Genomic DNA, 11,480 nt, shown 5'->3' on the forward strand with positions numbered 1-11,480 from the left:
ATAGGCTTTATGGGGGGGGGGGGGTAGCTTAGCTGCGTTATGATGAGCAATTTAGGCAACGGAAGGCGGTCCAGTCCTTTCCCGGGAACGGGGGGGGGGCAGCAGGCCAGTCTGGTCAGTTTAGCTCAGGGGGCAACGCAAAACTCGGTGTAATGATAGGGGTAGGGAAACGGACAAGTGAGCCCTAATCTACTCGCCACTCTGTCCCTGCCTACTTGCAACGACCCGCCCTAGGCGACGGGGTACGACTGGGTGGCGGTCCCTACGCTCAGTAAGTGCACGAGACAAAACATACAAGGGAATATAAAGCAAAGGGAAAGGGGCAGTTGCCCACGGCAACACCGTGAGCAACAGAGTGGTGAACGAGCCAAGTCAAACCAGGAGAGCACGAGGTACCAAACGCAGAGCAGAAGAGTAGTCAGAGAGCCAGGGTCAGAATGGAGCAGGATCAAATTGTTAGGAGCTGTAGCTGGGCCAGGAAACCACACGGAAAGAATCACAAGCAAGGAGGAAAAGGAAAGGCAGTTATAAATAGACAGAGGGCGGGAGCTAGCTGAGTCTGGCCAGGCTGCGATAGGCTCTCCCACTCCTAAGCCTGCCAGCCTGAGTGGTGGAAGCTGGAGTCAGTCTCAGAGAGATAGACTCAGGTGAAGACTGATTACCTAAGGAAGTTAACCTCGAAGCTGTGCCTGGCAGATCCTTTACATTCGGGCTGTGCTGGCAATACAATGAGGGGCAGTGTAAATTCGGTGCAGGTTGCAAGTTCAAGCACCTTTGCTCTCAATGCAATGGGGCGTCACACGGGGCATCTAAATGCTTGCGCAAGGGGAAACGAGGTGGGGGAGGGGGTTTTAACTCCAGTCATGGGGGTGACGCCGGTGAAGCTGGAAAGGATGGTTAGGTTTCTAAATAGTTATCCAGACAGGGCCAAAGCGCAGTTGTTGTTTGACGGTTTTAACGTGGGTTTTTGTATCCCTTCCCCTCCTCACAGGGTCCCCCTTTCAAAAAAAAAATCTGAAGTCAGCTTACCAGCATCCTGAGGTGGTTGGGGTAAAATTGGCTAAGGAGGTGGAATTGGGGCGCATGGCGGGGCTATTCAGTTCTATCCCTATCCCGCGTTTGGTCGTCTCCCCGCTGGGGAGAAGGAGCCGAACAAATACCATTTGATTCACCATTTGTCTTATCCGAAGGGCTTGTCGGTTAATGATGGGATAGATCGTGAGCTTTGCTCGGTTGTGTATACGTCATTTGACGCGGCGGTGCAGTGGGTGCGTTTCCATGGTAAGGGGGTGTTAATGGCCATGACTGATGTCGAGGCGGCTTTACGGCTGTTGCAGATGCATGCGGATAATCAGCATTTATTGGGTTGTTTTTGGGGGGGCGGGTTTTATGTGAATCGGTGCCTCCCTATGGGTTGTTCCATTTCTTGTGTGTACTTTGAGGCGTTTAGCTCATTTTTAGAATGAGTGGTCAAATAGGTGGCGGGGGTGGATTCGATCATTCATTATTTAGATGATTTCTTGTGCGTGGGGCCGGGACAATCCAAGGTGTGTGCTAATTTGTTGCAAGTAGTGCACAGAGTGGCGTGCGATTTTGGGGTGCCGTTGGCTCCAGATAAGATTGTGGGTCCAACGACTACCATTGAGTTTTTAGACATTACAACTGACTCGGTGGTAATGGAATGCAGGCTCTCGGTTGACAAGTTATTGCCGCTGCGGTTAGAAGTTGCTCGGACGTGTCGTATTAAAAAAATACTTTGAAGAAACTGCAGTCCCTTCTGGGGAAATTGAACTTTGCATGTCGCATTATGCCGATGGGCAGGGTTTTTTGTCGTCGGCTGGCGGCGGCTACGGCTGGTGTGCGTGAACCGCATAATTTTATACGTCTGGCGGCCGAGCTTAAGGCGGATTTGAGTGTTTGGGGGGATTTTCTGGAACACTATAATGGCCGTTCCTCTTCTGTGGTGGAGAACGTGGATGTTTATTTGTTCACGGATTCGTCGGGGGCGTTGGATTTCGGGGCTATTTGTCATGGGCAGAGGTGTACCGGGTCTTGGCCAGTTAGATGGGTGGAATCGGGACTCACGAGGAATTTGGTCCTGCTCGAGCTGTTTCCCATCATGGGAGCGGTTACCATTTGGGCGGACAGGCTCAGGGACAAGAAAGTGAGGTTCCATTGTGATAATTTGGGGGTGGTCTGGGCGATTAACAATATTACAGCCTTTTCTTCTCCAGTGGTGCGCCTGTTACGTCATCTGGTGTTGGTTTGTTTGGAATTGCTTTTCCTGTTAGGTCATGCGGCGGAATTGCAATGGTCAGTTGCTCGTGTCAATCGCCTGATGGCAGCTCTCGCTTTTGGGTTTAAATTGCGGGGTTGGAAGGATGTGACTAAGGAGTTTTTGGTGCGGCAGGCACTGAGAGGTTTTCGCAAAAAGTCCAGAACACGAGACGCCAGGCGTCCGGTTTCCTTTCATATGTTAGTACAATTGGGCGGATGGGTCGGTTTAGTTTGCAGTTCTGCTCATGAGACTTGTTTATTTCGCCTCGCTTTCTCGCTTGCGTTTTTTGGGGCATTTCGGATTGGGGAACTCATTTCACACAGCTCACGGCGCCCTGGGGGGCTTTTGCGGGAGGATGTTGATTTGTTTGAGGACAGAATTGAGTTTAGACTTCGTTGTTCTAAGACGGATCAGTTTGGCAGGGATAGGCGGGTGGTCCTTTTTGCGGTCCCGGGGAGTGAGGTCTATCCGGTGCGTTGTGTACCGGTTTTTGGTGAGTCTGCGAGGGATCAACGGGCACCCCTGTTATGTCACAGGGATGGTTCATTTTTGTCAAAATTCCAGTTCACTGCCGTCTTTAAAAATGTTTAGTGGTTGGGGGTGTTGACACGAAAGATTTTTCATCTCACTCGTTTCGGATCGGGGCAGTGACGGAAGCAAGCAGGTGGGGCCTTGATGAGGCTGGCGTGTGGCGGATTGGTCGCTGGGAATCGGTGCTGTTTCGCTCGTACGTGCGTCCTCACCTGTTGTTGACTGTTTATGGGTATACTGCTGTTATCTTGATGTATGGCTGTCTATGTCTGTTTGGGTGTGCGTGTTCCTAACCACTGGTTTGTTTGTTGTCTTATTCCAGGTAACAGACCTGCCCTTATTTGGATCCTGGGGCATACTTATGTTTATTGGGGTGCTCGCAGGGCTGATGTTAGGCCAAATGGCAGGCAGCTGGGGGTTCCACGGGACACCACGGCTATACATTGGCTCAGTTTACGTGGGATGCCATGGTGCCGGGTATTGCATGTGTTCCACATCTATGCGGAATTGGACCGCACTCAAGAAGTCCTTGTTCTCCATGTTGGGGGCAACGATCTTGGGGCCCGCCAATTTCGTGAGTTGGTTTAGGACATAAAACACGATCTGTTGCACCTGTGGTCGTTGTACCCGAACTTAATCACGGTATGGTCGGATATTGTGCCTAGGATGTCATGGCGCTTGGCACGGTGAGTGGAACGGATCAACAAAGCCAGAATAAAAGCTAACAGGGCGGTGTCTGCATTAGTTGCTCGGAATGGTGGCATATGTGTTCGGCATTGGGACTTGGAAGCTGGAGCGTTTTGGAGTGCAGATGGTGTGCACCTGAATGATGTGGGAACGGATTTGTAGTGCTTGGGCCTGCAGGATGGCATTGAGAGGACTATTTTGTTGTGGCGGGACTCTCAGGCTTAAGGCGTTCAAGGCCTGTTCGCTGTGGCTGGGTAGTCTTTGGAGTTAGACAAATAATTATGGGGGGGAATGGATCCCCCCGGGTTTTAAAGATGAAAGAACACTGTCTGGCGGTTGGATAGTATGGATTCCTTTGGGTGTGATCCCTTGGGAGAGGTGGCAGTTACCTTACGGCTTCTGCCAGGAATATTGGTGCCTCTGAGCCGGGTTTTTACGGCTGGGGGTAAAATGGTGGGGCAGATAGCCGGTAACATAAAAAGTGTAATGATAGCTCCAAAGACTTCTCCTAGTCTATGTGTCAATGTTTGTTTGTCAGTGGTGTCTGTCGTGTTTGGGTTATAATTTATTGTTCGTGTATTTTTGATTTATTATTGCTTTGTTAATAAATAATATGAGTATTATTTATTTATGGTTAATTGAGTTAACTAACTTTTCCATTTATTTCTTAATAAAACGGCTGCTGTGGCCACTTTATCCAAACCCTCGGTAAGTGTAATTAGCATACACATACATCACTCGACTTACCCCAAGTCATGTGTGAGGGCTTATTTTTTGCCAGACATGTTGGATTTTTTAATGGAAACATGTTAGCCAGTTTTTTTCTGCTGTTTACTATGCAGTAAAAATAACATGTTAACTTTATCCTATCGTTTGGTACGAATACGGCAATACCAAATTTATATAGTATTACGTTTTAGTACTTGTTCGTCACATGACGAGAACAATCATTTTTGGCTACATATAGTCTATTGACTAATTTTTGGGAGGTTGAAAAAAAACTGCAAATCTGCCATTGTTTTTTTTCTGTTTTACTCCATGCGCTGTGCGGTATAAATAATATGTAAACTTTATTCTATTGGTCGTTACAATTGCAGAGGTGCCAAATATGTATTTAAAAATTTTTTGAAAATAATAATGTGTAGAAATATATTTTTTCATAAAATAAGGGGTTTTCTTAAATTTTTGGGGGGTTTCCTTAAACTTTCTTAAATTTAATTTCACTTCTGTTTTTTCGCATAACAAGGTGTGGCTGTTTCTGATCACAGCCGTTACAGCGGAAGCCTGGCTGTTAATTTCTGCAAGGCTCCCACTGTTTATTGCATGGGCACAGCTTCTGTGCCTGTGTAAAGACAATGACATATGTGTAAGACATGTTGCCTTAAAATGCATCTGTCAGATTTTTATGCATATCTGAGGATAATGTGCAGCAGTTTTTGAGAACTTTTATCTTACGTTTGCGGCGCATGACCAGTGCTGCAGTCCTGGAGTCCAATGACATTCTCACAACACTCGTCTCTCCCGCCGCTCCATTGATCAGTTCTTGTTTCATGGCATACATCTGCCGATGTAAAATGGCTCTAAGGCCATGTTCACACAATGAATTCTCATTCACATTTCGGTGCAGAAACCGCGTGTATTCCACATTGAAATTAGTGTGAAAACTGCCCACAAATAGCGCCTATTGATTTCATTGAGACACCACTCATGGCACAGAACTTTCCACGTAGGGAATGGCAAACCGCTTTGCGTAAAAAAAAAAAAAGTGAGATGTCATGCATATCTGAAAGAGATGGTCTGTTACTAAAATGCTCCTTTTCTCTGTCTTTGGAGCAATCATTATGTAGTAACATGCTAAATATATTCTTCAATATGTGACTGCAATTTTCTTCCAGCTCTATGGACATGTGTGGTACTGTTTTTCAAAGAGAGTAGCCATGTTTTTCTTATCCTGGACAACCCCAGAATGGCTGCTGATAAATATGCATTACTATTACTATACTTGTCCAGTCCTCTTCGAATTTAGGATTTAGCAGCTGATTGGTCGATCATGTGACCTCACATACTCTGCTGAGCTGCACTGTATCTTTTTGGTCCGAGTCCAGACTGCTGCTCCAGCCTTTTTCTGGAAACATTCAGACAACAGCCGACAAGAAGTACACTGTTACCAAGTTAACCTCGCTTCAAAACGGGTTACTGCTAATTATTTTCTCTTTGTCTGGCAATGGAACTGCTGTTATCTGTGCAACATACTGTATGGGCACTCGGATTGCTAAACATTGGATGACTATGCTCGGTTGAGAAAGGCTCTAGTCATGTCTGAAACGTTTCTACGGGTGAAACAAACAGGACTATTGAAAAGAAGTGCTGTCTTACTCTCTTTCTACATTTTAAATATTAAGGAATGCGGATTTGGTCTGTTGAGATGAGCACTATTATTTTATTGCTATTGACCTGGTACTGCTGATTTTCTGGTTACGCTCAGTTTGGTCATATTGATCAGAGCTTATTGTTTTTATTCAATACTGTAGTATCAAGACTAACAGCTGTAGAAAAGCTCATATGTTTCATTTTTATTCCACAGTTTTTGCCGGCCGTTGGTTTGATCATGTCCGAGGGTGGTACACTCATAAAGATTTGTTAAATATCCTTTTCATAAAGTATGAAGATATGATCATGGTAAAGATAAATGTATCTTTTTTATATTTTGTTATGTTGATTTTATGTAAAAATTGTTGTTATAAAATTGAAATGTTTAGATTTGTTTCATCCTAAAAATTACTCATAGATTGGAGAAAGAGTCTCATAGTTACATGTCAATTGTTAACTATTGGCCAAACTTCGTAAGGCCCCATACACTTGGATATATTATGGTTCCATACAACCTTCATGTTAAGCCCAAAACACAGAACCCATAGAAGGGTATGGGGCCTCACTGTACCTGATTTCAATTTCATATGGGATGTATATTCCTTCGATTTCATATGGGATCCAACAGAAAGAAATCGAGCTACGTTTCATCAGATGTTTTTTGCGGAGGTACTCTACCTTAGTAGTATGGGACTCTATGTGGCACTATACAGCCTCCACAATAGAAAAAAAGACCTACCTCTTGATAAATAAATACATATAAACTGTAATAATTTTGTTAACATTCCTTTAACCACTTTTTACCCCATACAGGATCTGCGTTCTGTTGTCAAACAAATGTGCACATTTTTAGGGACGGAATTAGATAATGAATCTTTAGACATTGTAGTAAAACGGGCAACATTCGATGAAATGAAAAAGGATCCACTTGCAAATAAAGAAAATTTGCCAGAAGAATTTTTTGATCTTAAAATTGGGAAATTTATGCGAAAAGGTAAAAATATTTAAAAGTAACTTACAAACATTTAAAGGGGTTTTCCCATCAGACAGTTATGACATATCCACATGATATGTCATAAATGTCATATAGATGCGGGTCCCACCTCTGGGACCCGCACCTATCTCTAGAATGGGGCCCCTCTAAACCCTGTTCTACTGCTCTGTGTTGCAGCTGAAGCGTGTGATTTCCGACCATGAATTACAAAAACAGAGTAGCTCGCTAAGCTACGCTGTTTCTATAACTCCCATAGTAGTATATGGCAGCTACGAAAGCAGTGCAGCCTGCGAGCTACGCTGTTTCCGTAACTACCATTCAGTTCCAGTGGGACTTCTGAGCTTGCGAGCTATGCTGTTTCCGTAATTCATGGTCAGAAATCACACGCTTCAGCCACAACACAGAGCAGTAGAACAGGGTTTAGAGGGCCGCTTTCTAGAGATAGGTGCGGGTTCTGGGACCGGCATCTATCTGACATTTATGACATATCCTGTGGATATGTTATAAATGTCTCTGATGAGAAAACCTCTTTAATGTAGCTTGGCTGTGTATAAAAACAAAATCATAGTGACAAAATATTATATAAGTCTCAGTTCACACCATACATTTTTCCCTACAGTTAGCAGTCTTAAATCAAAATAAATGATAGACTGGTTATCCACAGCACTCACTTGATCGGAATACAGCTACTCAATTTCAGCTGGATGCAAATTCCAAGTCCAGTGATCCCTCCTGGACAATCAATTGTAGCAAAAAATTTGAGGAGAGCATCCGTTTGGCAAAAGTAAAAAAGTGTTTATTAACACATCCCAATATCAATAGTGCTACGTTTCAACCCCGCAGGAGTCTTTATCAAGCATTAAATCAAAATAAAGGTATCTGGACTGTACTGTACAGCACCAAATAACTTCTATGGGGCATATGTATGGCAAAAGTTTTTTTTTTTAATACGTCTGGCTGGTTTATGTCTAGATACCTTTTATTTTAACTGTTTTATAAACTGTGAGCTGCAGAAAATTTCTGAACAGGACACATCAAAAAAAAGTATACCCTGTGGTACATTATATGTTTTTTGTTTTTTTTATTACAGAAGACAATGGCAGACATATCTAGACATATGGGTATACACTTATGTATGTTTGCACAGTATACCCATCTGAAGATAAAATCAATAAATAAAAACAAATTGATCTGTTAACACCCTCCCCCTGCTTGCATTCTGGGCCCTAATGACCAAGTAATTTTTATAGTTTTTCCATCGTCACATTCGAAGAGCTATAACTTTTTTATTTTTGCGTCTACATAGCTGTATAAGGTCTTGTTTTTTGTGGGACAAGTTGTTTTTTTAATAGCACCATTTTGAGGTACATCTTATTTATTGATTAACTTTTATTAACTTTTCTTTGGGGGGTAATAGAAAATTATTTTTTGCGTCCTAAATCTACGCCGTTTACCAAGTGGTATAAATAACACAATAACTTTATTCTGCGGGTTGTTACGATTGAAACGATACCAAATTTGTATACATTTTGTATGTGTTACTACTTTTACACAGTAAAAACACTTTTTTTTCAAAAATATTTGTTTTTGTCTCCCTATTTGAAGAGCCATAACTTTTTTATTTTTTCGCCGTTGAAGTTGTATGAGGGCTTTTTTTTTTTTTTTTGTCAGGACGATTTGTACTTTTTATTGGTACCATTTTGGAGTAGATGCAACTGTTTGATCACTTTTTATCACATTTTTTTTAAGTCTGGTTTCATAGAAAACAGCAATTTTTCCATTTTTTTTAATTACATTTTTTAAGGCGTTCACCATGCAGGTTAATTTAATGTAATAGCTTTATAGTCTGGGGGCATTACGGACGCGGTGATACCAAATATGTGTAACTTTTTAGCTTTATTTAGTTTTTTTTAATAGTAAAGCATTTTGTAAGGGGAAAAAGTGGGTCTTTAATTTTTTTTCCAAATTTTTTTATTAACTTTATTAAACTTTTTTTTACTTTTTTACTAGTCCTACTAGGGGACTTTAATATGCGATCTGCCGATCGCTTTTATAACACACTGCAATACTTTTGTATTGCAGTGTATTACTGCCAGTCTGTTTAAAACGGACAGGCATCTGCTAGGCCATGCCTCTGGCATGACCTAGCAGGCATTCACTACAGGCAGACCTGTGGGCCTTTATTAAGCCCCGGCTGCCATCGGAGACACAGACACTAGGCGATCTTATCACCGGGTGTCAGTGGGATGAGAAGGAGCTCCCTCCCTCTCTCCAAAACCACTGAGATGTGGCGCTCGCTATTGAGCGCCGCATCTGAGGGGTTAAACGGGTGAGATCGATACTAATATCGATCTCACCCGTTCGAGCAGGGACGCTCCCAGCCCTCAGCTACCTCTGGTAGCTGAGAGCAGGGACATTTAACGGCTCCCTGCTCTGTTTATTTATTCTGATGCAGCTCCGTGAAAAGGCTATTGCATCAAAATAAAGCCCATTAGTGGCCGCCGTGAAAAGGCGTATTGGCGGTCATTAAGGGGTTAAACAGATGCCAACAGTAAGACTCTTTTTTTGTTGACAAATAGATGCCCAAAAAAAATAGATTTTCCCAAGACCTAATTCACACGAGCGTGTTCGGTCCGTGATATACGGACTGTATGTCGGCAGTATACGGACTGTATGTCGGCAGTATTTCCTGGACCGAACACAATCGTCATATTTATCTATGACGCTATGAATCCCTGCCTCGCTGCGGAAAAACTGTCCCGTAATTTATTCATGTTTTCAGTACGGGACAGTTTTCCGAGCAAGGCAGGGACTCCTAGCATCATAGATAACTATAGCGCTAGGAGCCCGGCTCCCTGCCGTGTGTTCAGTCCGGGAAATACTGCCGACATTCAGTCCATATATCACGGACCAAACATGCTCGTGTGACAGTACATGTTGTTTTATTTCAAATGTAATGTACAGCATACTGACAGGTTATCTTGAATTACTAAAACACTGCTCTCCGAGCACTGTTAGCTGGCAACCATTATAGGGGTTTTTTTCAGGGCAGGTTGAAAATGATGTGATTGGCTGCTATTGGAAACAATGACACTTTTTGTTAAAAGTTTTCCTTCGTAAGGTCGCTGGTGTTTTAACTTGGTTTAATAAAATGCAGTTCAGTTGTATATTGTTAAATAATCTATTTGTCGGAAATATATTATTTCACGTCTCGTTCGATATATTTAGCTTATTATGGCTTTGAATGTATGTCTGGTTTATATTTCAATGTATAATTTTCTCTGCAGGCACAATTGGAGACTGGAAAAATACCATGACTGTGGCACAGAGTGAAGCCTTTGACAATCTCTATCAGGAAAAGATGAGAGATTTAGATATAAACTTTACCTGGGACATAAATGAAAGAAAATCTGAATAGACATACATGGGGATTTAATGGCAAGGGTATATTCACACGTCTCATTTTAACTGTGTTTTTGCTGCAGACGTTCACCAATTTGTTTAAAAAAAATTTTGGCCGGGGGCTAAAAATTAAAAAATAAAAATGTTCCTCTAATTTTTCGGCTAAATTTGACCATTAGAAGCAGACTGATCTTTTTCAGTTTTGTCTCTTGTTCTTCCAGAAGTTATAAATTGTAATATATTTAATTTCAGATTAATAGGGGGTTGAGGGGCTTCGTAATTTGGAGCTACATACAAATTTGAATTTAAAACTGGAAACATTTTAGAAGAAAATACGGTTTCAAACTTTGTTTGTCTTTTTAATACCTTTCATGGAGCACAATAAATAAGTTAATACATTTCTTATAGTGTCTGCTGTTGTTAAAACAGAATCAAATAACGTGTGTTGTAAAGGATATTTTATTTTCATATTAGCAGTATTTTCATTTTACAACGTGAAGGTACAGATGTGTGCTCCCTTAACTTTTCTTGAATTGTGTTAAATTAAGGTATACTTTTTTTTTTTTTTAGCTTAGGAGCCTGTGGGCGACAGGTGACTGACGGATGGCATCCGTCAGAGGTATACGTTTTTTTTTTTACATGTTTGTTTTGGCACTGTGGCAGTATCTACAGAGGGCACTGTGGTAGTGTCTACAGTGGGCTGGGAGGCAGTATCTACAGAGGGCAGTGTGGCAGTATCTACAGAGGGCACTGTGGGAATATCTACAGAAAACACTGTGCCCTCTGTAGTTCATGCCACAGTGCCCTCTGCAGATATTGCCACAGTGCCAACTGTAGATATTGCCACAGTGCCCTCTGTAGATATTGCCAAAGTGCCCTCTGTAGATCATGCCACAATCTAAGAAGAGGCTGCCCAATCTTGACATTCGTGTGGCTGTCAAACGCTGCTAACTGAGCCGCCAGACTGCATTTAGCGACACTTAAACTGAAAATATGGATTGTTGAAATAAGCACGTGGAGCAAACTCGTAAATTTCCGGTAAGTTTAAACCTAGCGGTATTATTATAGTAACGTAGTATTATTATAGTAATGTAGTAGTATTATAGTAATATAATTATATAAACTCTTAATGCATTATAGTGATGGGCTAGGTAATGTCCCAAAGAAACACCCTCCCTCTCTTAGTACAAAGCCAACTCCATGATTGATATTAAAGCA

General features: G+C 42.2%; 1 protein-coding gene across 3 annotated transcripts in view; it reads left to right on the forward strand.

Annotated features, from left to right (window-relative positions):
- The window catches only part of LOC142761057 (amine sulfotransferase-like), a 42,652-nt gene extending 31,989 nt beyond the window's left edge, over positions 1 to 10,663 (forward strand). For all 3 annotated transcript variants that reach the window (XM_075864249.1, XM_075864251.1, XM_075864250.1), the window contains 3 exons: positions 6,081 to 6,175; positions 6,680 to 6,860; positions 10,148 to 10,663. In XM_075864249.1, coding sequence (XP_075720364.1) covers positions 6,081 to 6,175; positions 6,680 to 6,860; positions 10,148 to 10,278 — 407 coding nt within the window. In that variant the 3' untranslated portion in view covers positions 10,279 to 10,663. The remainder of the gene's footprint in view (positions 1 to 6,080; positions 6,176 to 6,679; positions 6,861 to 10,147) is intronic.
- Positions 10,664 to 11,480: the final 817 nt, after the last annotated feature.

Source organism: Rhinoderma darwinii, chromosome 4 (assembly GCF_050947455.1).
Source record: "Rhinoderma darwinii isolate aRhiDar2 chromosome 4, aRhiDar2.hap1, whole genome shotgun sequence".
NCBI lineage: Eukaryota > Metazoa > Chordata > Amphibia > Anura > Rhinodermatidae > Rhinoderma > Rhinoderma darwinii.